This window comes from Oryza brachyantha, chromosome 5 (assembly GCF_000231095.2).
Source record: "Oryza brachyantha chromosome 5, ObraRS2, whole genome shotgun sequence".
Lineage (NCBI taxonomy): Eukaryota > Viridiplantae > Streptophyta > Magnoliopsida > Poales > Poaceae > Oryza > Oryza brachyantha.
Window position 1 is genome coordinate 8,811,908 of NC_023167.2, and position 21,308 is coordinate 8,833,215.

The window sequence follows — 21,308 nt, forward strand, 5'->3', positions numbered from 1 at the left end:
TGACTTACTTCCACACGGTTAGGAGGGGGCGCGGAGCAAGCGGATTGTTTTTAAAAATAGTTTTTAAACTGGCCTACTTTCATACTTTATTATCTAAAATAGTGCAAAAGCCGGCTATTAATTTACATATCGGGTACGTACTTTTTAAGATATCACTGAATTAATTCATCAAAGATGTTTCCCTGCCACCAATAATGCACATATATGTGTCAATGTGTGTGATAGCGCGTACACATCCCTCGATGATCCGACCTGATCATTATAAATATTGAAGGAAAAAAAGGTGAAAGTGAACGCTCGAGACACTTTGCTTTCACCGGTAGCAAACGAAACAGCATTTGTTTGTTGAGATGCAAGTGCAACTGCTATTGATTGCACTATGCACTACCTGAAGCTAGCTAGACGTTGCACGAACTATCTTTATTAGTCTCACCTTTTTCCTTAATTAAGTCCATCTTAGAGACACTACAGCATCTAAATCTAATCACGGAAGCGGCATTGATCCGAAGTGAAGTTATGGAGCGGTCTGAACCTTATTCAACCGCGCTAATTTATTCTTTTATATCACTCTAGCCCACTCCACTCATTTGGCTGGGTTCCAACTTAACCAAGATGGATCTGGGAACTGTAGCCCTGTAGAAAATGTTACTTAGAGCGGATACAATAGTAGACTATAAACCAGCTATAAATATATTTTAAGGAGATAAGAGCGGAGAGAAAAGAGCAGCGAGTCAGCTACAGCACAGACTCTAAGATGCAATGTTTGTGTATGGCAGATGGGATCAGGTATTAATAGTGTAGTATATGTTTTGTAGGTAACTATTATATGAATCGACTATTAGGTTGACTATTGATGAATTGGAGTCAGTAGTTGGCTATAGTATTGAACTTGAACTTGCTCGTGATGCCATCCTTCCTATAATTAATCTTTGAGGCCCATTAATTAAATCACAATATAATATAATATACCAATCATTACTGTTGGCAGAATAAAAGTTGGCAATTAAGCAAATTTAATTATTAATCGATCCCCTCTGAGTGACGTAAAGGAGAGAAGAAAGGGGCGGTGGAGAAGTGGGCGACAGATAAAGAAGCAGTAGTTGAATAGGTAGTGAGAGAGAGTGAGAGCTAGTATATATACGCACTAACGCAGAGAGATTAAGGGAGGGGGAGGTGATGGAAATGGCGGAGGAGCTGGGTCACTTGCTGGTGTTCGGGTTCCTCTTCTCGCTGGCGGCGTACATGGTGGCGCCGGCGATGACCGACGTGACGATGGCGGCGCTCTGCCCCGGCCGCGACGAGTGCTCCCTCGCCATCTACCTCACCGGCCTCCAGCAAGCCGTAAGATCCATCATCCATCATCCATCCAATTTCATCACTTCGCTTCAGTTCATCAGTTTTTTCTTGATCGATTTCGTCAGCTATATTTACGCATCATGCATGTCGTCGTTGATTTCGTCTTAGAAAGAGAGATGGTCAGATCGACTGATCATGCATACTGGCAATTGCACGATCGATCAGCATATATTAATATATATGCATGGGTTTATTTAAATATAGTTATATCTTTCTTTTTTTAGAAAAAAGTGTTAATCAGCTGGTGGTCAGTTTCTTTTTCTCCTTGGAATAACATCTGGTGAGCTCATGAGAGAGAGAGAGAGAGAGAGATTCATCCGCACGTCGTTGCTTTTTTTGTAAGGTCATGGAGATGGCGTGAACAACCGAATGCAAAGATGGTGTGCTTCGTTAGAATTTTTCTGAGATATTTAATGGTGTCCTTCACTCTAGTCAGTTAACTACTCATCGTACATTCGTACTCTTCCACTCTCAAAATTAATGCGGGCTGACACTGTAGTTTTCAGCCGTATACCCGGTCCGTAAAAAAAAAAACTCTATTTCTTTGGATGTACCACATTTAGCCATTCGTGTTATTTAAAATTTTTATTAAAAGATATAAAAATTAGGCACACGTGAAATACTATTTATATTATATTTGGTCTCTTTCAGTTTGTTATTTATGCACTTGTCTGTAATTCCTATCAATATTTAAATTAACTTGAATAATATGAGTATATAGTTAAACCTTACCATGTGTTTTTTTAGGGAATAATTAATTTTTTGCTACTCTTAGAAAGACAATAACATATTTACCACTAGACCCACATATCTTGACACATGAGGACTCACGTATCATAGACAGCGGGTGGCAAATATGTAAGATGTCATTTTAAAAGTGGCAAAAAGTTAAATGCCCCATTTTTTTAGTGTGCGGTTTTTTCGCACTAGCAATTTTAGTTCTGTTTGCTTTTCAGTTTCGATACTTCAATTGCATGGAACCTGTTTACACTTTTTAGTTAGACGATTGACTGATCAAATTAAATTACTTTTTTGGCCGTAAGAAAAAAATAAAAAAGTAGGAAATATTAAGTGTTACCTCTGTTACACATTATATGATGTTCAAGTCATTCCAAGATTTATATGAATCTAATAAATATAGAAATCAAACATGTACATATATGAATCCATGAATATATCTAGATGTAGAGTCAAATTATAAAACATACACCCTTGTCTTTTCGCTTTTGTTTATGCTTTTAAGTCAAAATTTGAATTTTTAATCTTAAATTTAGAGTTGGTTTTGGGTTTTTTTATTGTGGTTTATTTTCTAATATTTTTTAAATCACTAAAAACATATTATAAAAGGTTTATTCACAAATTATTTGCTTGTAAATATACTGTTTGGTATTGTCCTGAAAAAGTCAAACAATAATCCCTATAGGGAGTGCTAGGGTGATCCGTTTGGTTTTTCTAATCCCTATAGGGAGTGCTAGGGTGATCTGTTTGGTTTTTCTAGAAAAAGCCAAACGCCATATTTACAATTAAAAAATAACGTATAAATAAACTTTTATATATGTATTGTTAGCAATCTAAAAGCGAAAACTAGAAAATAAACCACATTAAGAAAATTTCAAAATCTACTCAAAAGTTAAGGTTGAAAATTTAATTTTTCTTATAAATTTAAGCATAAACGATAAAACACGTCGCTAAACTTTATAAAAGCTTACAAGCTGAAAGATATCGTCCGGATACTTTTCCTCTGTTTTCTCAGTAATTTGAGAAGCATTCTGGTCAGATAGCAGTTTGTCAAAAGAAGTAGTAAAAAGCATCTAGAACATCTGTAAAATGTCGCACCGACCAATATATTCTAGACTTGCCAGGACTGTCTACCACCTCCCAGTAGTCAAAAGCTTGAGGATCAAAGCTAGCACCTTAACTGTAATGGAATTGAAATCCCACTACTACCACTATAACAAAGGATAATTAGTAGTAATTAATTAATTAAGTGTTCTATATATGTCACGTCGATCTGCATGAAAGCGATTTGACGGAGACAGATGACCCTCCTGCCCTTTGGCGCAAAATGAAATTTAAATCCAAGGAAATCAAGCTGCCAAAAGTTAGGGATCTGGCCTGCCTCAACATTGGTTTGTAAGAACCAATTGTGAATATTATATAACTTAGTTTTCTTTAACTTGTTTATAGGTTTTAATCGTCGGTTTCATCTGCTTTGAACCGCTAATAAACTCAAGAGATATAAAGGAGAAACACAAGGCAAGATATAATATAATACGCATGCAACGTTAACTTTTTTTTTCGTTTTGCGATGAGATGATGATCATCGGCCCCCTGCAACTCGAACCCCACGGATGGTAAAGTGGAAGAGAGTCCTTTGGAGACGACCGTATTCAACCATGTTCAGATTCTAATATCTATAAATATTACGCTTATGCATGATGTACTTTTGATTGAAATTTAGTAACAATGCGGAAAAAAAAGTCAAAATTATGAGAATCGTATCCACGGGTATTATTTTTCCTCAAAATCTAATAATTTGTAAGTTGTTTGTAAAATATTAAAATCGGGTTAAAGAGTACCCTTTTAGTCACATCAACATTTAATTTTTAAATTTCGTATAGTTTAGATTCCATTTTCAAACATCTCATCTACTCAGGGAATTACTGATGCGCCGAGAATCATGTCCTGAATTTCTTTTATTACTTAGACCACATGCTCTCCACCGCAGAGATTGGTCCAAGAAAAAATATCTCGAGATATTGATACTTCATGTACTAAGTTGCTTTTTATTATTGGATCTAGCTGAATGAGATGAGCATTAAATCCAACGATCAGAAATGATGTGTACCGTGAAATACCGGCAGATGAGTTACCTTTTAAAGACTTTGAGCAAATCTCCTATATAAAAGGGCTCCGCAGTCCGTACGAAGCAACCGGGCGGGCGTTGTTAGCCGCTGAAACTAAGTAAGGATGTTTAGATGGGGCTAAACTTTTTAGTCCCATGTCATATTGGATGTTTGGACACTAATTTAAAGTATTAAACATAGACTAATAAAAAAACTAATTTTATAAATAAGTGGTAATCCCTGAGATGAAATTTTTAAGTCTAATTAATCCATAATTAGAGCATGTTTACTTTAGCATCACATATACTAATTATAGATTAATTATGCTTAATAGATTCGTCTCGCGAATTAGTCCAAGATTACGAATAAGTTTTATTAGTAGTCTATATTTAATATTTATAATAAGTGTCTAAACATTCGATCGAACGAGAGACCAAAAATAAGTCCTTTTGTCCGAAACACCACCTAAACAGTGCCAACGTAAAGTGCGCGAAGACAAATGTGTATATATGCGGTCCCGGAAGCGACGGTGCGTGTGCGAAGATATCACATTCATCGCCCACAACACCACAGAATCTTCGTGCATGCGTGTCACTCAGCTTCCACAGCTACAGCCCGCGACACGACACATCTCCTAAATTTTTCAAACTTTCCCTGATGTCATCTCATCTTTTACGCTACTGCTTAGGCTAACTATCGGATAGCATTTAATTTTTAGTGTTAAATTTAGAGTTGATTTTAAAATATTTTTATCGTGGTTTATTTATCGGCTACTGTTTTTAACATCTATTAAATATTTTATAAATATGCAAAAATACCATTTCTGTTTTTCTCTAAAAAGAAAAAACCAAACTGATGACCCCACCTATGCATGTGTCACAGCGACATATGGCGCCTCGTCACAATCCCTCCAGCCCTGCAAGTTGGGACGTTGTTGCTGGAGCCTGCCGCTAATCGTCTAGTGGTCGTAGCACAGCGCACTTATGTTGCGTCGACGTGATGGTGTATATTATCATTGGTTTTATACGTGGGTTTAGAATAACTAATAGGTATTACCAGCCTTTTAACACGTGAATGAGTCACCCTCGCGCGAAAATTAATCACTACACAATCTCCGTGAGAAAAAGACAAATGAGTAGATTGGCTAATCAATGGTTAAATTTAGCAGCTCTATCTTTTTTGCTTTTACTTATAAATTAAAATTTAAATTTTTAATCTTAAATCAGGTTAGATTTTGAGGTCTTTTTTTATTATAGTTTATTCTTTAGCCTTAACTCTTTAGATTACTATAAGAACACATATATAAAATATTTTATTTATAAATTGTTTATCATTTATAAATATGTCATTTGGCTTTTCTCCAGATAAAACCAATCCATCATCCGTAGATGTAATATAGAAGCGGTGTGTTTAATTAATGAGTTAGAGCAGGTACAATAGCAGGCTATAAGCATATTTTAAAGAGATGAGATAAGATAGAAGAGAGGTAAGCTACTAATTTGTAGCCAGCTGCATACGGACTCCAAGATAAAAATGTGTGTATGACATGTGAGATAATGTATTAATGTTTTATAGATAACTATTATATGGGTTAGCTATTAGATTAACTATAGATAAATAAATTGAAGCTAGTAATCAGCAATTAAAGTTGCTCTTAGAGGCAGCATCCCGTTAAGAAACTTGCCCTATCGGAGGAAGTCGCGCACTGTACTTCCGCGACGCCGCCCGCTGGCTGGGGTTGATGCGCGCTCGATCCCACGCTGTCCGGTCGTCGCTATTCCCGGCGCTCGGTGTGCTTGGGAGGAACGTACCAGGACTCCAGGAGGCAAGGGCTCACAGGCCGGACTCACCTTATATACTGTCTATCTATCTCTTCGTCTGTCTTACTTAAAAAATTTTATAAAAAAATTTTAAAAAATAGTCACGCGTAAAATACTAGTAATGTTTTATCATCTAATATAATAACTAGCATATTGCTCGTAAGTTCTAATGGTATTTAATTTTTAAAAAATATCATAACATGTTGTTAACATTATTTTTTGCATGTATCATATTTTAATTGTTACATATATTTGTTATTGATATAAGAGACTATTAATCTCTCGGTTCTTTTCTCATAATAAGTTAAGCTAGTGGGAACGGTATATATATATATATATATACATGAAATTCACTATTATTTTTTTTAAAAATAGAGTATAGATAAAAAATAAAGAGTTGGTAGTGGTGGCTAGCAATATTTATAGTAGTATAGATAATGTTGATAGTAAAAAAAATTAAATAAGACGAAGAGTTAAATATTACATTCTAAAATTTAAAAATGATCTTATTTTAGAACAGAGAGCATAAAACGAGGGTGGAATAGAAACGAGAAAAAAAAAATACTTCAGGAGACAGAGCAAGCATGGAGCTAGGCATCGATGATAGATAATGGGCCTCATGTGCTTTGAGTTCTTTGCGCTGTTTGTTACTCGGCATGCATGCCAATACACCATACGCACTGTACCGTAAACAACCATGGAATTTAATCGCTAATTGCACTACTAAGTAAATTGTATATGTATTGGGCACTCAACTCGCCGGAGCCCTTAATTTGTTGTAGCTCCACTAAATAAACTGAATTTTATTTTACGATAAAATTTAATTCATTTCATTAAACCAAAGTTCGATCCTAAATTAGCCGACCATCATCGACAGGACTGACGTACCCCGATGGGCATGTTTGTGTTGGGATTCTAGCGGGTTTTCAGCTACAGAAGCGGAAGGTTAGGCCAAGTTGTCAGATAATGGTGGAGCCAGTGAACAGGATGGGCAAGTACGCTACCACGGCATAATTCATAAACTATTTGGACGAGACTGTTCATCGAACGTGACAGCTCTTTCAATACACGGCAGGGCTGCAATCTGCGTTTGGATTGGAAAAGAGGTTCGACGCGAGTGCGATTGAGGCGGAAGCAACGGTCACGCAAAATCAACTCGTTTTTAAATAAATAGATATTTAGTTGAATATTTTAAAGAAATACAACGTTTAAAAATACTACCCGCAACACATTAAACGTATATTTTTCCCACTAAGGGTTAGTTAAGATTTAATCCCTAAGAGAAATCTATTCCGAGGGACTATGTGAATCCCTTCCATGTCACCTAATCCTTGTGAGGTTTGAATACCTAACTTTTCCATAATCACTTCTATAAAAATATCCGTTCGTTTTGGCAAGGATTTATACAAAGTAGCAAAGTAGCATGTTGGGATTTTACACATTATCACACAAGATGATGAAATTTTTTCCACACCACCGATGGAGAGGATTAATTCCTCGACCAAGACAATAGAAAAATCTTAGGATGAGCTGGCCTAGAACTCTGACTAGGCTTAACCGAATCTAGAGGCTAGGATTTATTCTGCGGAGGAGAAATCCATGGGGGCTGTAGCCCAATCCTGACCAGTCCCCTCCAACCGAACAAGGCCTAAACGTGTGCCAATGGTTATGGAAGAAGGGTATCATGTACTAGTGTTAATACTGTGAGCTACGGTTTTCCTGGTGAGGGGGCAACAACTGCTCCCTCCATCTCTTAAAAATGTTTACGATAAATTAGTAATCCGAAGAAATTTGAACTGGGAGCAATCGGACGGAAAAATAGTGCTCCAGAATTGTAGTCTTCGAATCAATTAAGAGTTTTTTTGGAACATAGGGAAATGTGAGAACAAAAAAAAATGGTAAAACCACCAACAGGACAAGGATCTCGTGCAAAATAGGTGTTTGAAACAATAGAATCGGTGAAATATAAGCATGCTAATAAAAATGTAAAATATATTGCCATTGCACAAAATGTGCTAAATTTATTATCAGCTTCAGATCTCTATAGCTTGATTTGCCTTGGATTCTCAGAAGAAAGAAAGAAAAAAAAAGCCTATATATCTACAGAATCGAGGCAAAGGTAAACAATGCACTGTGTTTTTCTACATCTAATTACTATTTCTATGGGATTTTGAATCCTAGTATGCTTTTCTATATATGGGAGGCTTTGTGTGATCATGTATATTAGCTACAAAATGAAAATTCTCTTTTAATGAAATGGTGGGATTAACTTTTAAGGAATTGGTGACAAGAAAGTATGCATCTAAGACTCTGTTTGGTTCATATTTAGTCCCTACTTATTACTCTCTATTAGTCTTTTTTAGCCTCTAAAATCCCAAACAAGAGGAACTAAAAAGTCTCTATTTGAGGTGCTAAAATAAGTCCCTTAAGGTGCTTATTTGGGACTAAAGGGACTAAACATGTGTCATAGGGCCCACCAGACCAAATAGTCACCCTTTGACTGGTCATTAGTCAACCTTTAGTCTCTTAAACCAAACAACACAGACTAAAGTAGAGACTAAACTTTAGTCCTATGAGTAAAGTTTAGTCATAGGACTAAAGAAACCAAATAGGGTCTAAGGCTGCGTTCGGTTGGTGAGCCCTGACATGGAAAACGTAGTAATAGATTAGTACATGATTAATTAATAATTAATTATTAAAAATATAAAATAGATTAATATGATTTTTAAAACAACTTTTCTATAGCAGTTCGGGAAGCATATGCGTGAAAAACGAGAGGGGATAAGTTAACTAGTGGGGGCGGTCAATGCGGCCTAAGTTCACCTTGAGGGCTTTAACTAGGCCTTGAACTTGGATGGTAGCAAAGCCTGGATGGTGTCCTGTCTGTGTATAGTCTCCATGCTACAAAATAAATACTCCCTCTGCCTTTTCTTTTAATTAATACCATTGATATTTGGATCCACATTTGACTATTTGTACTATTTAAAAAATATATAATATATAATTATTTTTTATAATTTGATTTATTACTTTAGTAAATTTAAGTAGATTTATAATTTTACAGATTTAAATAAAATTAAATAAGACAAAGGGTCAAATTTAGATCCAAAAATCAACAGCGTCAACTAACAAACTGGAGGGAGTACTATAGACCAATTTGATAACACTATAAGGGCACCTCCAATACAGTGCTAAAGTGAGGTGCTTGTGTAAAAAAATATAGCGCTTAGCTTAATCATGTTGTTAAACACCTTACTAAGTACTCTGCATTGGAGGTGCCCTCGGAGAGTTGCTTCCATGCCCTTAAACTAACAATAAGGCTGCGTTCGTCCCAGCCGGTAAGTTAACTTATCTCTCTCGTTTTCTACGCACACACTTTCCAAACTGCTAAACGGTGTATTTTTTGCAATAAAATTTTATAAGAAAGTTGTTTTAAAAAATTATATTAATCTATTTGATATTTTTAATAATTAGTAGTGAGTAAAGTACATGGCCGGTCCTTAAAGTTGTGGCGCGGTACTAGGGGTGGCAATTGGACCCATGGGTCCGAGGTCCCAATGGGTTTTCTACCCAATGGGTACGAGTATGGGTGAAGGTTCGTACCCATGTGTTCATGGAATAGGTACCCATGAAACTATGGGTTGTGTACGGGTTTTAGATTTAACCCGTGGGTGCCTATTGGGGCCCAAAAAATCTAGTGACGCCTTAAAATATTTGACATGAAGCATGCTTATTATTCAATATTATAAGCCGGGAGTATAAGAGTATTGTTGATGCGTGATTGGCCGTCCGTGTCGATATAATTGGATGATTGAATGTTAGAATTCATCAAGCTTAATTTTACTTGCTTACTATTGTACCTTTTTAATTTTCTTGTTGCTATATTAATCAATCGACTATGTTTATTTGTTTATTCCTTGCATTTAAATATTAAAAAACCTTAATATACTCATGGAGTATACTCATGGAGATGTATCGATTAAGATATTTTTATTTGACATGGTTTCACCCGTGGGTATCCATTGGGTTTCGGGTGCCCAGCGGGTATGGGTACGGGTTTAGTTTTACATCCATGAAGATTTACGGATATGGGTTTATCTTACAGTTATGGGTTTTGTGACGAGTGGGTTTTTATAAAACCCACCCGAAACCGAACCCATTGCCATCCTTGCGCGGTACCACTTAGGTCCATAAACTTAGAAAATACACGTTTAGATCCATGAACTTGTTTTAATGTGCCATCCAGGTTCATGAACTTGTTTTAATGTACCATGCAGGTTCATAAACTCGTTTTAATATACCATCCAGATCCATAATTTTAGACACTAAAACGAGTTTATGGAACTAAATGTGCATTTTCTAAGTTTATGGATTAAAGTGGTATCGCGTCACAAGTTTAAAGACCGACCATGTACTTTACTCATTAGTAATTAATTAACCAGGTATAAATATATTATTATATTTTTCATGCCAAATAAGTTAACTTATCTCACAAGCGCGGCCTAAATATCCTCTCTGTGAAATACTCCCGGCTGCAGATTACCGGGCTAGGTGCTCTGGTGGCGACTCCGATTGTGGGCAACCTGTCGGACAGATATGGTCGCAAGACGTTGCTCCTTCTCCCTGCAACTGCCTCTATCCTTCCACTGGGTATGCACGCTTCTTCTGCACACTATATACTTCCAAATTCCAATACACTTGAAAAATTGATCATGACCAATGGCCACAACATAAGACCATCCTCAATGTAAGTTTTATGGACACGATTATCTAGAGTGACGTGTCATCTGAAAAGTTTGAAACTAGAATAAAACACTCATCTCTTAATGCATAGTTTTATCTATTATTGTTTCCTAGGTTACATGCAAGACTCAAGCTGTCTAGGTAACTGTGCATAGAAGGTTTTATCTCTCTTCATTAATACTTTGCCACATCATCCAAAAAGTCTACATAACACCCTATTTATTGCCCATAAAACTTTTATTAAGGTTGGCCTTAAAAGTTTCATAGGAAATAAATAGGATGTCATATAGATATTTTTGATGATATGACAAAGCATTAATGAAGAGAGAGATAAAATGAGTTTCATGTAGATAAAACCTTGCACCGTTAGCTAGACAGCTTGTGTCTTTCATGTAAACTACGAAACAACACTAGATTAAACTATCTATTAAGATATGATGTTTTATTCTAGTTTCAAACTTTTTAGGTGACATATCACTCTAGGTAATCGTGTCCATGAAACTTGTATCGAGGATGGCTACGACTAGTGCTTATTATTTCACTGCATAATCAAGTGTACTTATATCAAAAAGACCTCTTAATTACCTCCTAATTATTGTTGATTGGGGTGCAAATAGTAATTCTGGCGTGCAACCGGACGAAGGCCTTCTTCTACGCCTACTACGTCACCAGGACGCTGACGGCCACGGTCGCCGAAGGCAGCATGTCCTGCCTTTCGCTTGCCTACGTCGCCGACAAGGTGCCGCCGTCACGCCGGGCGGCGGCCTTCGGCGTGTTCTCCGGCGTCTGCGTCGCCGGCTTCGTCGCCGGCACCGTGGCCGCCCGCTTCCTCACCGTCCCGTCCACGTTTCAGGTGCGCTATGCCTGGTTAACTTAGTTGTGTTTGTGGATGCATTGTTAGTTCTGGCTGTGTAGTGTACTCACGCGTGCTGCCTGCAGGTGGCCGCCGTGTCGGCGGTGGCGGCGGCGGTGTACATGCGGGCCTTCGTGCAGGAGACGGATGGCGGAGCGTCGCTGCTGCGCGCCGCCGGCGACGAAGAGGAGAACTCCCATCCGCTCTGCGTTCCTTCCTGCAGCAGCAGCAGCGAGGACGTCGCGCCGCCGACTCTTCCGCCTCTCCGGAAAGCGGCGTCGCTGTCGGAAATGGCGGCCCTCCTTACCACCAGGTGACATATATATGTTGTTCAGCCGTCCTGAGTTATTAATGAAAAAAACCAACAGATAAAGTCATCACCTAATTTGTACTAGTATATTGCACAAGCCAGCTTTCAAAATTGTGCTGGTAGGTTCCAAAGTTTAGCAAATATGAGTACATAATATTTATGAAAAGTGATGACAAAATTTGACAACAAATATACGTTTCATCTAAACCATCCAACAAAATTTCAAGTTTAAACACGACCAATACACTGAGAAACAAAAAATACTGATCAGGGAGTGAGTTATGAAGTTCATGATACTTCATCAGGCCAAAAATATTTATCGTTTAGGATAAGATTTAGTTAAATTCCTAACTTTTGGATCATCGATAATTTCTTAAATATGTAGTTTAAATACAAGACAAATGATAAATGTAAATTTTAATCAAAAGGTACCGTCATAATATTACAAACTTATTAGATTTTATAAATTTTAAAAGTTTGACTAAGTAAACGACAAATATTTTTGCCTGAGCGAGCAGTGACCTATTAACCTAAACCTACGTGCAGGAAACCAAACACCTATAAATTAAATAGAGTTTAAAACATCAACTCCTGAGGTCTGCTCCAACCAACTCTGTCAATAAAGTTAATTTCAGTTGACAACTACTAAGCGCAGCATGGTACTGACACCTCCCCTTCCCTGATGCCAAAACAACAGATCAAACACATGAATAATCAACGAAAATTGCAACATGATGAACCTCATATAATCTGCAAACTACCTGCTGAATGCCTGTGGATAATTTTCAGCTCAACGTTCTCGAGAGCAGCACTCGTGACATTTTTCCACACCCTTGGAGAGACAGGCTTGCAAACTGCGTTATTGGTACTCTTCTTTCTTCAGTAGGAATATATACTGCTAGCTCTGTTTCACCGTGAAAGATTTTCTACTATTGTTTAGATTTATATGTAGACTAATAAATCTAGACATATATATAAATAATGTAAATTGATCAATTAATTAATCTAAGCATAGTCAAAACGACTTACAATATAAAACGGAGGAACTACATGCACGCAAAACATACATAGTACTGCAAATGGCACTCTTTGGAAGTTGGAACATTTCAATAAGCAGGAACCATAAACAGCCTGTTACCTTGCTGAAGTTGATGTCTTCCCGTATACCTGAAAACCTCATGCATATATCAGAAAAATGCTTCTAACTGTTCTGTCTTTGGCAATACAAATGCAGTATTACCTCAAGGCACAATTCCACTATACAAAGAACCAGTATGCCAATTTGCTTCTTGTTATTGGCATTGCTGGAAGCCTCTCACAGGTATAGGTTTATTTCGTGGTAATTTCTGCAACGCCGTTAGTATTTTGATCATTGCATTCTGAGGTTTCACCTAGGGGAACCTAAAGCAGCTTATGACTTATGGTACAGCTAGTTATTATGCCTATGCTAGCACCGAAGCTGGGAGAGCAGAAGCTACTGATTATAGCACTTTTGGGGAGCTGCATGCATGTAAGACCTAACAATGCTTGCTTTCATAGTCCTGTTAAGTTGCTTTTGGTTAATTTTCTGAAAGAAAAAATTGATGTCATCTTGTGCATGCTGCTGCAGTGTGTTCTATACAGCATAGCATGGTCGCCATGGGTATGTAACTGATCAATGCTGAATTTATGTATTTTTCGTCTTCAAGTTTTCTTAGGTTTAAGATTGAACTAAACTAGCATGGAATTATTTTGTAAGGTTCCTTACCTTGGTGCAAGCTTTTTTATTATAGGCATGTCGGTCAACCCCTGTGTAAGTAGTAACATACCAGCACCCCATATATATTTTTTCTGTTTGACCATTCTGTTTATTATGCCATGTTAGTATTTCATGATTCTATTTTAAACAGATAAGGAGCATTGTATCCAAAAGAGCAGGGCCTTTTGAGCAGGTTGGAATTTCTAATTCACATCTACTCCGACTAGATTGTGTAAATGTGGAGAAATGCATCATGATTTAAATGAAGCTAGCCATCTGTAACTACTAGCTATTCTATTTGAATGATGAAATTTTGCAACACTAAATTAAGGGAATGGCTCAAGGGTGCCTGACCGGAATAAGCTCAACTGCAAATGTGATATCGCCTATAGTTTTTACTCCTCTCACCGGTACGCCATTTAATTTAATAATGTTACAAGTACAAACTAGTTTTAATTTACCATTTCTTTTGCATCCACATACTCCATCATTCAATGCAATAGCTCACAAACTTAGGCAATGATTTAAAAATTAAAATAGACATAATTGTGTCCAATTGGCTTCACAGCTTGGTTCCTATCAGAAACTGCACCTTTCAACTTCAAAGGTTTCAGCCTTGCATGTGCTGGATTTGCAATGGTATGCTCGCTAGTTGAACATGTTATTGATACGGTTTGTTTTGTATGGATCTTTTATGATGTAACTTGTCTATGGACTTCATATCAACTCTTACAATCTTGTATATTTGCAGTTGATAGCACTTGCAGTGAGCATTAATATGAGACCAGCAGAACTTCAGCCAGATAGCAAGTAGAAGATCCTTGAGTACTCTATGTTTGTGGTAAAGAACAAGAATATAGATGTACATATGCAGTTGCTAATTTTTATCTCTCTTTGTAAGTTCATGTCCATGGCCATGGTCAATTGTTGGTACTGACAAAGGACATACAATATGCACCATATCTGGTAGTAGACAATGCACATAGTGATGCAAAATATCAAAAGTAGAAGAACACCAATGAAGCTTGTGTTTTTTTGTACTAGCCAATAGAGCTATCCCCTAGTGTTCTCAAAAGAAAAAAGGTTCCCGTATGAAATTTATTGCAGATAAACTGGAAGGTTTATAAGAACTTTTCAGTTCATATCAGTTAGTACATGTATTGTAGTACAACATGTCTCCAAGAAACAACAACAGCATATAAGAGCAGATTAAGACTTACCTTCTCATATCCATCATTGTGGTTCATATGACATTTTAATTTGCATGGAGAAATGTCATCCCAGAAATCTTCTGTTATCTTTTGTGAGCACCTGATCCTTGCAAATTTGATCAATACTGAAGCTTCAGAAAAATAGCACAGCTTCCAATCATTTTTACATCAAGAACCACCTGACATCCATGTTTCCAATTTAAACCTGAAGATAAACAAATCAAATTAACTAAGCTTTTTTAAGGAAATTATCCAAGTCTAGGTTAGGACTAAATGTTAAATAATATTGTTGAGTTAGTTCCATCTATATAGAGGATGCTCATGTGCTACCTAGGATACACTGTAGGGAAATTGAAGGAAAAGAAAACTCTGTTGTGAACAAAAATGGTTATTCTATCAGTAAGTGCACATGTGACATCAACAAGAGTAAACAGAACTTAGGAATGGCTCCTCAAATTTATATAAAAAATAGCAAAAAAAGGCAAAAAAATATGACTTCCATTTTTTAGTCCATCTAATTGTGTCAACATTTCATTGTTTTCAGATGAGAATATATAGGGCATGTTTGCTTATCTGAACCAGCCTTCACCTGTGCATGTACTTATGTCACAAAGGATTTAAACCTGAGACAATTGGCACGACACAATTTCTGGTTTGTGCCAATTAAGCCACACCAAAACAAAGTTGTGTCAATCTCTTGGGACCAAGCTTATGTCCAATACAACCATGGTTGAATATGGACTTTTACAGAAAGAATAGAATAATTGGATCAAGAAAAGTGAACAATGCCAAAATGAGATGATAAAATTACAGAAACAAAGATCAGCAGTGTCTATGTGACTATGTTGTATTTACAGTTTTACACTCTTTAGCAATACGGTTTCCCATACCCTTGCCTTTCCCTATTATCTAGCATGTTCAGATAACTTCTAAGATCAATGAAATCCATTCATGAAATGATACCGGTCTGTAGTCTACCTATCTGCTGCATTGTTTCTAGTGTGGGTAATACTCATTAAGATAAGTTTATGGACTGCAAGCTCAAACAACTGACACACCTACGTGCTGACAAAATTTAAAGAGCCCTGTAGTGTAGATATGCCAATCGGGTTTAGCACAATGCACTGGATTAGTCCAGATATCTGGTCAGATGGAATGATTGCAAATCCTTTGCTAGCTCCATCTTTGACGTCCACCAATTCTGTTTAGACTTCTAGCAGATAAACTCATGCTTCTGCTGCTTTGAGAGGATAAAACTGGCTCCTTGTATCACATATCCACATAGTCACAGCCTCAGAGACAAACACCAATCCAGAAGCAAATTCAACAAGACTGTCACAGCTGAAAATAATTTGCTTCTGCTTATGTGCTACACCACATCAATATTTGGAACATATCCCTCCAGCCTCATCTCATCAACCAGTAGGTCTAGGACTTGATACATATCGTTGGCACCATGCTGTGGTTCGGTCCCTGCATAAAATTCAAGGACTTTGCCTCTAACCTCAACCCAGCTGCAACCTGGAGTTTTGCTGACACCCCTTTCTCTCATTAGCCCTCTCATCTTTGCCGAGTCATCTAATCTATCTGAGCTTGCATATATCTTGGACGACACCACATAGTTCCACGAGTTTGTGGGTTCCAGCTGAATGATCATATTGATCACCCTCTCACCAATTTCAACATTCTTGCATTTTCGACAAGCCGCGAGCAAAGCCCCCAACATCGCTGCATCTACCTTCTCAGGGATCTTCTCAATGAAATCCCATGCTTCCTCTAAATGTCCACTCCGCGCCAATAGATCAACCATGCATGAGTAGTGCTCCATCTTAGGAACAATTTGAAATTCAGATGTCAAGGAATTGAACCAACGCTGCCCATCTTTCAGTAACCCAGCATGTACACAAGCAGAAAGGACTCCTATGAAGGTGATATCATCTGGCTTGAGCCCCTCCTCATTCCTCATCAGTTTGAAATGCTGAATGGCTTCGTCACCTTGCCCGTTAAAGGCAAGACCACAGATTAGGGCATTCCAAGAGGCTACATTCTTGCATGGCATCTTCCTAAACACTTTTATGGCTTTGTCAAGATCTCCACACTTAGCGTACATGTCCACTAAGGCTGTCCCAACATAAACGTTGCTATACAGACCTCTGTGTGAGGCGTAATTATCCAGTTCAGAACCTAGCTCCAGAGCTCCAACCGCCGAGCAGGCTGAGAGGACTCCAGCCAGTGTTATCTTGTCTGGACGTACACCTGCTTTCCTCATGCTGTGGAACAAGGCAATGGCTTCATTTGACATGCCATTCTGCGCATATCTGCATCATCTCAAATGCAATAATAAATAAACACACCAATAATACTAATTATTCTTTTCGTATAATAATCGAAGAATTTTTTGTAATCTTACCCGGTTATCATGGCGTTCCAAGCAACGACATCCTTGTCAGTGATGCTGTCAAACACTCGCCGTGCCTCTGAAATCTCTCCACACTTCTCATACATTCCCAATAGTGCTGAGCCAACAAGAGATTCTGTTTCCATCCCCGCCGACCTTGACCACTCTTCCATCCATCTTCCAAGCACCAAATTCCCCTCGTCCCTGCATGCAGCTAGCACTACAGCTACTGTGACCGCATTGGGAGCCACTGCACCCTCCTTCACCATGGCCTGGAACATCCTGCCTACCTCACCGGGCATCCCCACCCGCCCATATGCCTTCATCATAGCGTTCCAAGAGACCACGTCACGGAAGGGAATTCCGTCGAACACCTTCCGTGCGGCACGAGGATCATCAATATATGAGTACATGGTTATGAGAGAGTGCACAGTGTGGTCATGGTTCGTCAGTCCGATCTTCTGAAGCAGCGCGTGCGCGCAGCGGGCGAGAGACGGCGCGGGGCACCGCGCGGCGGCCAGGAGGAGGAAGGGAAGGGTGTAGGAGTCTGGGCGGAGCCCCGACCGGAGCATGAGGAGGAAGAGGCGGAGTGAAGTGTCGGGACGGGAGGTAGCGAAGAAGCGGATCGCCACGTTGTAGGAGAAGGCGGTGGGATCCGGGTGGGACGCGAGGAGCAGGAGAACGTAGTCGGCGGCGGCGGCGGCGGAGTGGGTGGCGGTGGAGGAGGAGGAGGCGGAGGCGAAGAGGGAGAGAAGCCTGGAGAGGAAGTGGTTGTAAGGGAAGGCGCGGTGGGCGGAGCGGAGGAGGAGCAGGTGGGCGTGGAGCTGCTTGACGGCGGCGAGGGAGCGGCATTTCGGGAGGAGCTTGGCGGCGAGGGAGGACGACGCGGAGGCAGCTGACGAGGAGGTACGGATCATCGCCGGCCCCGCGGGCATAAAAAAAAACAATCGTCCAGCTGTATATAGCCCTCCGCTGTTCCGGCGACGAAGGTGAAACCCCAGCTATACCGCCTTGGCCGCCGGCGACGCCGCGCGAGAGCGACGGTTCAAAGAGGAAGGGGGGGAGAGACGAGTACAGCGGCGTCGATTTGGACGAAAGGCTTAATGGGCTGAGGGATGTGGGAAACGAGAAGATGGGCCTTGTCATTTAGATCCACTCCACTCGTCTGTCCTAACCCCGCATCCAAACGATGAACAGGGAGAATTTTTTAATTATAAATTTTATTGTTATATTTACAGAAATATATATTTCTGTAAATATTTTGAAAAATAAAATTAATAATAATAATAATAATTGAACAGGATGGCGAAGCTGCGAACATTTCTTACTTTCCAAAATGTTCGCAGGTTCACCGTCCGGTTCGATTATTGTTATTACTAGTTATATGTCCATGCTTCGCAACAGAACTATATTTTTATGAAAAATAAGAGATAAAAGATTATATTTACAAATATACACGTAGGTTGCAGTGGCAGTGGCATGCACCTATTGCTTGCGCCACCGGTCCTTGACGCCCCCTTGGTCATGGCAACCCTGATGACGATAGATGAGCAGGAGTAAGACGGAGGTAGCACAGTAGGGCGCGAGCGGACTGAAGGAGACGTGGGCGATGACAAGGAAGAAGCAGTTGACGATACAATGAAACTACTCGACCAATGACTTGGGCACAAAGCTCGCTGACGTGTATTTGGTGATCGAGATCGTATTTTCCTGGGTACGCGCCCGTGCCACCAACCTTTCGTTGTTGCCATCGGCGAAGGACGAGGTGCAACCCAGGCCATTGCAGCGCACCATGCACGAAGCACACACACTCTGTCCTTTTTGTTTTTCTTCTCTCTTTTTTTCCTTTTCTTTCTTTTATCCTTTATTTTCTTTTTCGTTTCTTCCCCAGTGTGCAAGCCCTTCTACCCCCATGCAAACCTTATATATCATGTAATTCTAGACTGGTGGATTGAAATCCGTATTAAACATGAATTTCTCATTCTATTTAGGTGAAACATTTGTTTTGTTTCTTTTTTATATAAAATATAGAATGTAATCATAGTGCTACTGCGATTATAGATTTATTATTAATTGTATTTTTACTCAGACTTTACAAAAGTAAAAGGCAAATTGTGTTTCTATTTATTAATTTCATTCAGATGTTATGTGTGTCAAGGATCAACGAACACTTCAACACGTCGTGGATATTAATTTGTGAGTGCATGAAAGAGCTAACTCAAAAGCTCATGCATGCATGCAATTTTCTATGTCATTATTTTAACTATGTAATTTGAAATTTTGTTAACTTACCCCACTAAATATTAAAAAATTATTTAAAAAACATTTACATTGTACCGTAGAAAAATCTATGGAAAAGAAAAATAAACTTCTCAACATTTTTTCTTAGATTATGTTCTCCTATCAAATAAAAGTGAACAAAAAATTCAATGTTCTACTTAAAATTATATATATGAAAATTAGGTTTCATCGGTAAACTTTCTAAAGGGTCCTGTGTGACTGCACAATGGTGATTAGTACATTTTACACAGGACCCCTTTTTTCTTTTTATTTATAAAGACCATTTATTTTTATTTTTTAGTTTAATTTATATTGTTACTAATAGTATATCCGTTAGTACCAATCGAGTGTTAGCTGATACCATCTAGTATCGGTTGGTAATAACTACTACCTCTATTTCATAATATAAGATATTTGATTTTTTTGGTTATAACGTTTAACTATTCGTCTTATTTAAAAATTTAGTATAAATATAAAAAATGACAAGTCGTGCTTAAATTACTTTTGATAATAAAGTAAGTCAAAAAAAATAAATGATATTTCTATAATTTTTTGAATAAGATAAATGGTCAAACATTACCAGCAAAAAAAATCAAACATCTTATATTATAAAATGGAGGGAGTAAGTATCAACCAGTACTGTGCGAGTATTAGTAGGTATCGGTGTGATATCAGATCTGATATTAGTGAGGTATCATATTTGGTAACTTATACGAATCATTTCGTTGTAAAACATGATACTGTACGATAACATTCTCTTTTATTTTTATATATTTTTTATTTTTTTCAAAATAGATTTTTGTTTGAAAAAAAATTAAATATAAACTACTACGCCTAGCTAGTGGACGAAATATATAAACGCCTCGCGCAGAATTTTGACATGGTAGACAGGCATCGACCATCTGACGGAGGACGGAATATTTGCAGGCGGCCTCCTTGACGCCCACTGTCTAGGCATCAACGATTATGCTCTCTCGTGGTCGTACGAATAAATCATAGTCCCATTTTAGAATACCAAATGGTGCAAATGTTGAATTTGTGCAAGCTAACCAAGATACGAGCCAAGAACATAGGCTGGTCTATCATTTGAAATAACTACTTTCATCAGTCTCCACAATTACCTTTGGTTTCTTCAAATGCTCCAGGTCTTTTTAAATGAAAATTTCCTAGAACTTGTCATACCTCCCCATTTGGCCCTACATTTATGAACATTTCAGCTATGGGTGATAGGATAATGTGTTGAGAAAAAAAAACCTAAAACTTACATATTATATTAATTGGTTTGTTGGGTGCAGGAGGCGACTTTATGATTACATCATTATCTGAAAGAGCTTGATAATTATCTTCTACTAGTTGTGCATTCCCTCCATCATGAACTTCAAGATGCAAATTATCATCATAGGATTGTGCATCTCCTTCTATATCTTTAGAGTTGTTGAGCAAAATTTCCTTCTTCAACTTGCACATGTCTTGCACCTGGTACATGACATGCAATTTTACTGCAAACTTTTATGAGCTACAGAGTTACAAATTAAGTACGGGTCAACCGATGCAATGCATAGTCTAATTTACATCCCCCATATGTGCCTTGTTATGTCAAACATATATGTAACCAAGAAAGAGATAAATTAGTGCTTATATATTGAGACTGCTGACGGTTGGTCCTGCTGTAATTACATAGAATTTATGTGGTAGTAGGACACATTCATTCCCAATCTGTGACTTGGCCTAGGCTGTATAAAAGACCACCTCA

The 21,308-nt window shown here is 38.3% G+C and overlaps 2 protein-coding genes across 4 annotated transcripts; one reads left to right on the forward strand and one right to left on the reverse strand.

The window, feature by feature from the left end:
- Window positions 1-1,034: 1,034 nt before the first annotated feature.
- On the forward strand, window positions 1,035-14,685 carry LOC102716320 (hippocampus abundant transcript 1 protein-like). Of its 3 annotated transcripts, XM_006655120.3 has the most exons (13): window positions 1,045-1,341; window positions 10,561-10,672; window positions 11,383-11,618; window positions 11,705-11,931; window positions 12,718-12,793; window positions 13,163-13,249; window positions 13,358-13,438; window positions 13,538-13,570; window positions 13,667-13,720; window positions 13,818-13,859; window positions 13,998-14,076; window positions 14,235-14,305; window positions 14,418-14,685. In XM_006655120.3, exons 1-13 carry the CDS (start codon window positions 1,177-1,179, stop codon window positions 14,478-14,480), a joined length of 1,326 nt encoding a protein of 441 aa, XP_006655183.2. In that variant the 5' UTR covers window positions 1,045-1,176; the 3' UTR covers window positions 14,481-14,685. The 3 variants fall into 3 exon arrangements, with proteins under 3 accessions (XP_040380120.1, XP_006655183.2, XP_040380121.1); XM_040524186.1 differs by lacking the exon at window positions 13,998-14,076 and having other exon boundaries at window positions 1,035-1,341; XM_040524187.1 differs by lacking the exon at window positions 10,561-10,672 and having other exon boundaries at window positions 1,268-1,341.
- An 883-nt stretch (window positions 14,686-15,568) lies between these two features.
- On the reverse strand, window positions 15,569-18,312 carry LOC102716597 (pentatricopeptide repeat-containing protein At2g34400). Its single transcript, XM_006655121.3, has 2 exons — window positions 17,288-18,312; window positions 15,569-17,195 (listed from the first exon to the last, which is right to left on the reverse strand). The coding sequence occupies exons 1-2, from the start codon at window positions 18,208-18,210 to the stop codon at window positions 16,247-16,249; spliced, it is 1,872 nt and encodes a 623-aa protein (XP_006655184.2). The 5' UTR covers window positions 18,211-18,312; the 3' UTR covers window positions 15,569-16,246.
- Window positions 18,313-21,308: the final 2,996 nt, after the last annotated feature.